The sequence below is a fragment of the Papaver somniferum genome, chromosome 8 (assembly GCF_003573695.1).
Source record: "Papaver somniferum cultivar HN1 chromosome 8, ASM357369v1, whole genome shotgun sequence".
Taxonomy (NCBI): domain Eukaryota; kingdom Viridiplantae; phylum Streptophyta; class Magnoliopsida; order Ranunculales; family Papaveraceae; genus Papaver; species Papaver somniferum.
The window spans coordinates 62,216,884-62,222,709 of NC_039365.1; the positions used below are offsets into that span (position 1 = coordinate 62,216,884).

General features: G+C 39.2%; 1 protein-coding gene across 1 annotated transcript; it reads right to left on the reverse strand.

Moving 5' to 3' along the window:
- Window positions 1–261: 261 nt before the first annotated feature.
- Window positions 262–3,801, reverse strand: LOC113305610. The gene is made up of 5 exons (XM_026554628.1): window positions 3,171–3,801; window positions 2,584–3,080; window positions 2,375–2,509; window positions 1,148–1,369; window positions 262–354 (listed from the first exon to the last, which is right to left on the reverse strand). The coding sequence occupies exons 1-5, from the start codon at window positions 3,799–3,801 to the stop codon at window positions 262–264; spliced, it is 1,578 nt and encodes a 525-aa protein (XP_026410413.1).
- Window positions 3,802–5,826: the final 2,025 nt, after the last annotated feature.

Below are 5,826 nucleotides of genomic sequence, written 5' to 3' on the forward strand. Positions count from 1 at the left end.
ATGAAGAATTGGCCAAGTCCTTAGTCCCAATACCTCTCGAACATCTTGTGACAAATTTGTACATATATTTTCGTTTTAAAATCTATTCAAGTCCGAGCAATGAACTTTTACTTACCTCTTGAAAAATACTATAACACCTAACAAATTCCAGGAAGGAGATTTAGTTCTTAGGCAGCTAAACGTGATCTCCATTCTGCAAGGAGCTCCAATTGGGAAGGACCTTTTATGGTTGCAAGATCCATAATTGGATGATACTACAAGCTAATCAACATGGATGGCAGGACCATACCACCAATTCATGAGAATTGGCTCAAAGCTTTTGATGTCTGAGGTATTTGGCAATTCAGGCATTCCCTGCCAGACACAAAAATATTTGGTTTGCCTTTAAAATTTTCTTTCACATGTATTTTCAATTCCTCCAAAACGTTTGCAATACTTGCATCCATTATTTGAATTCAGTAATTTATCAAAGTTCTTTATTTAAGAAAAAGTCTCTATCAGATCGAAAATTCAAAAGAAAATCCCCAGTCACTCATGAATTCAAAACCAATCAAAAATTCAAAACCAAAATAAAACCTCACATCTCTGAGAAGTTCAATGTTCGGAGATTATCGGAAGAAAACTAAAGGAAGCCGTCGAAGTATGATTTCTGCTTCTTAGCATTCTCCAAGACTTGCAAAGCCGCTCTCTCCAACTCCAGCTTTTTGGTCAGCTCAACAATCTTGGTCATTTTCTCCATCACAACATTACTAGTAAAAGGGATGTTCTTCACTACTGCATCCTTGATAATGTTGATCTTCTGACGAAGCCTCTTCAAGTTAAAGCCAAGTCTCTCATAATTCTCCAAGTTGTACTCCCAATCAAAGAGTACATCTCGAGTAACAATACTTCTGGACCTGGTTCGTATATCATCTATAACACGCAATATGTTTCCCAATTGCATTGTCAAGAAGTAGTTACGATCAGGATCCCTGGCAACAACAATATGACCATACATTTTCCACAACTTCTCATAAATATTGGCATACCCAGTAAGAACGCTGAATCCACCAACATACACATGATACGGGAGTGAAACACCAAATGGAGGCTCACAAACAATCCCTGCATTGGGATATTCGTGTATTACTACACGATTCTCAACTACTGGAGCATCCTCTATTGTCATTGTAGCAGCTTCTTCTGGGACAGTCTCTTTTGTTCTTTGCTCGGTTTCAATAGCAACTGGAGTCTCAGTTTCCTCCACAGCTTCAACAATTATATTCTCATAACCTGAAGGTGGAGAGTTGGTGATATTACTGCTTTGATTCGCCATATTTCTCGATTCTTCAACATTGGTTCCGTTATTCTCAACTCCGGTATTTGGTACCTAATACGAAGATTACATGAGATTAGAGCATGAAAATCAAAGGAAACCATAAAATTCAGAATATAAGTGAACTAAGATCATCTAAGTTCCTTATTTTGCACCCAAAACATGAGCAAATGGTGTAGAATCCATGAAACACGTTTTTTCAAACAAGCTCATCTGAAGAGATTCTACACTGCCCTGTATTAAACGACGAACTGGGAGCAATTGGTAATGAATTTGAGGTTGGGTCATATACCATTCTCTTCATATGGATGTTATCTACAATATACCAAAATTTCATAGAAATCGGATGAACGAGAAAGGAGATGTGGTCAAAATATCGTACAACATGCAATCTAGAAAAGTTCTGAAGGTCTCCTGGAAGTTTACTATTTCGCTTGGAAATTTTCTGGGCTTGAAAATGCATATGTAGATTGCGAAAATCCGACTTCAGACGGGAATTCTACAGCATTTCTAGTAAAATCTGAAGTCTGAAATTTTCTGGTGACGTATTTCAGCAAAGTTGTCCATAAATTTACATGGGTTCTCATTCATTCATCCACAAATCAGCAATTTCATACTTCTATGAAGAAATTACAGGACATATACTTACTAGGGGAGTCTCTAAATCATTTGAAGGATCGGCAATACCGGAATCTCCATTGGTAACGCCGCTATCTCCATTCGGTTCGGGATTTCGGGAATTCTCCATATTCCCATATCCCAAAGAAGAGCAGGCTTCATCAACATGCTTCTCATCCGCAATGATTTCCTCCTGGATACATCAGCGACAATCATCACTAATTCATTCAAGAGCATATTACAATGATTAATGAAAAAGGAGGATACTTACGTCGACTTCCACGTCAATACTGGATCCCTGAATTATTCGACCAGGAGAAAAATGAAGACCATCAATAACCGATGGGGCAAAATTCTGGAACGAATTAACAATATTCTTTTAAGATCCTAATCACATGGACGGGAAAGTTGCAACGGTGAAGAAAAGTGCTAATAACTCACCAAAGAAGCGGCAGGGGACCGTATATTGTTCGGGATCATCCTATGAGATATCCTGCTCCTGACTTCTCCTCCCTGAGGACTTTCTTGAAGGTTTGGATAGTTTACATCAAGTCGAAGTCTCACAGCACGGCCATCCTACCATGGAGTCAACAATACAATTAAAAGGGGGACTGACATACTTTGGCTAAAACCTTAAAAAAGGGACTCACCTGCGTCGCACTTGGAGACGTCTTCCTTTTTTCGCCACTAGAATGGTATCTCAGCCTGGGTCGATCAGAAATCATGTCAGAGGAAAGGAACTCTCGAACTGGGGACTTAACATCCGTTGTAAACTTGTGCATACACTCAAGTTGCTGACGCCGGAAGTCTATGTAACCCGGAGTCATAAAATTAGCACGATCAGAGCATTTGAATAAATACTCATTTCCCACCACACGAATGCAATCTAAATTAGCCTTCAGATACTCAATTGATGGTTTGTTCATTCGGTGACCTGGGACACACTGGTCGACGCCCATTTGTCGAGATGCCCTATCAATGTTATATTCTTTTACACGGAATTCTCCATGCATCACTGATACTGGGTGGCCAGGAGTGCAACTCAATATGAAAGATCTCTCTCCATCCTTCAAATCAGTACCAGTCTTCAGCGTGATATTTTCCTCAGCGGTATTGAAAGTGAGCAATTGCGAGAAGAGATCAGGAACTGACACTCAGGGGCGAAATTTGAACTCATATCCAATATCTAAGACGTCAGTAATACATATCTTATATTGTGGATGCTTTCTAGACCAACACATGATCCTGGCGTTATTTTTCTCAAGAAAAGCATGACGAGTATCGACCTTGGGTCCTTGCAAGATGCTACGAGGAATTTGGGAGTAGCTTTCAAGATTCTCCCACATCAAGGTTTGGAGGAACATGGTATTGACATATGTTTTGACCTTCATGAATCCGTTGGAGATACTGGAGTCTACAACCAAAGAGTCTAAATTGGCAAACAATGAACCCAAGAATAGACTACTGATGGGAAGTTTCTCACCTTTATCCATCTTTATGGCGAAACAAATCAAAAATGGCTTCAGCAAGTGCCCACAATCTTCAAGAATATCCCTGGAGAGCCACAAGCATAAGAAAGTAGCAATTGTTAAAGTACCATCAACCAGTTCTTCAGGAACTCTATCTCTCGGCCACCAATGTGACAACCATTGAGCACACCAGGATTTGAGCGACTCACTGAATTCGTGCATCTTGGCCTCCAATACATTAGATATCTCCTTCTCCTCCGCTGAAAGCTCTTCAGGGGAATTACCGGTAACTGGAAGGTGCAACAAAGAAGCTACATCTTCTAAGGTGATGATGAATTCCCCCCATCTGCATATGAAGGTATGAGTGGGAATGCACCAACAAGCAATCAAAGCTACCATACCTGGTATATCATGATTGATAATTAAATCTCCAGCAGCTTGAATGGCTCGTGTCACCTGGGCACGATCCAACATGGTCCGCACACGACTATGACCCAGCATGTGTCTTGCCCATCCAGAGAAATGCGTCAGAGGTTTTCGTGAAAGATTTAACTCCATATGAGAAGCCGAAAAGTGTTTCCCTTGCAAACAAAACCGAATTACTGCTTGAGGAGACACCAACTTATTCTAAGTAGTGCTCCTGGGATTTATTAGCAACCAAAATGAGGAGCCTAAGGGACGCTTTTCAGGTCTATACAGATACACAAAGAATTTGTCCTCAGCTGTTGGAATGTTCTTAGTCTTGGGACTTTCCTCTTTCTCCTTAGAAATCTCAGAATCATCATTTCTGGAGGAACCATCACCTCTGGAAGAGGCGTCTGTGGAAACATCCTCTCTCAAAGAAGCATCATCCTCAGAAGCGCTACGAGACTGAGCCATTTTCGCAAAGTTGATGTGACATCCATACAAAAATTTCATCAACAGAATTGAAGCAACAAGACAATTATGATGCTCATATCGACGTCTACAAAAATGGTAATCCTCAACTCTTACCTATTTTCGATTTCACGAACTTAATGATAACAGCGTAAAACCCCAAAACTTGCTTGTTCTTTCAAACCTTCAAAGCCGAGCAAAAACTTATCATTTGGAAGTTAACACTGACTTTTCACGAAACCATGAGCAATTCACATAAATTTTCATGTAAACGTCCCATGATTTTATATCACAAAACATACATCATAAAATTATGAAACACAATTGTTTATCTCTAATAATTACTCAAAAAATACTATTTAATTTTATTTTATCAAAACAAAAAAACTCAAAACTCACTTGCTCATGTAAAGAAAAAAAACTTTTTTTTTTCACGTGGGTTAGTTTTGTTCAATTGAGCATTCATTTGTGAAACGAGGGTCTTTCCTATTTTTGAAAAGGTCCACATATTCTAAATAAATTTTGAAAGCTCATAAAAAATTTTTTTATCATGAACTCCAGGTCTTTTCAAAATTCCTTTAACCCTAAGGATTATTACTTATTACTTTTACGAGCGAACCCTACATTTCTAAAAGTATTTGCAAAGCTCATGCTTCGAAAAACAAACTTGAGTTTTCATGAAACCTAATAAACAAAAATTTTACTACTGCAACTAGACCATGTCTATTCAAAAGTTTATGAATATCTTTTATGTTAGGGATTTTTGCTCGTTCCTTCAACTAACGAACAAACGGGCATATATACGTTTTCTAAAACTTCTTCGTAAATCCTACGCATGCATGCAACCATGAGATTTTTGTTTTATGAACAACTCATGAAATCATAAAGCACACGGCAAAAAAAAAATCGCACGGACTTACCTGCCGGATAGTGGATGGACGGGCGGCGGTGCTGGATCCGGCGAGTTCTCCTGCTGCTGATGCTCGTGAGGTGATGAAGAGAAGAGTGGTCGGTCAATCAAAAAACACAAAAATAATTTAAAGGCTTCTTCCCTTTTATATTAATTTTATTTCCAAAACCTAATAAAACACGGGTTTCCTTTTTGGGCTCGGGACCATAAATCCTAAGTTGACCAAAACTGGACCTTTGACCGACCAAATCAACAATGCTCTATCTCTCTGTGCTCATAGAATCACGCCCTATCATACCATCAGGGTTCCTCACTCGAACATTTGATCGTACATGACACCATTGGAGTAAATTGAGGATTCTGAAACTACCTTTGTAGACTGAGTTTAACCATTGATCTCTCGTTGACTGAAAATCACCATTCAATGCTTACTGCGGAACATGATTGTCCCTCACTAATCAGGGGACTTAATGTAGATGGTGGATTTTCAACAAAGGATAAAACCGTAAAATCATGATACATGTTTCTGACACGACTTTCAGGCATGTGACGATTCATATTTTACAAAGCCATGATGAATATGCATTTCGGAAGGCCTCCACTAGCTGAGCGTTCGATACCTCGCATTTCATCATGTC

Excerpts from the sequence above, each read along its gene's own strand:
- LOC113305610 (XM_026554628.1), bottom strand. The coding sequence starts at position 3,801 with ATGGTAGCTTTGATTGCTTGTTGGTGCATTCCCACTCATACCTTCATA. Across the intron at positions 2,510-2,583 it reads CGTCTCCAAGTGCGACGCAG|GATGGCCGTGCTGTGAGACT; the intron begins GTGAGTCCCTTT and ends ACTCCATGGTAG. Across the intron at positions 1,370-2,374 it reads GGTCCCCTGCCGCTTCTTTG|GTACCAAATACCGGAGTTGA; the intron begins GTGAGTTATTAG and ends TCTTCGTATTAG.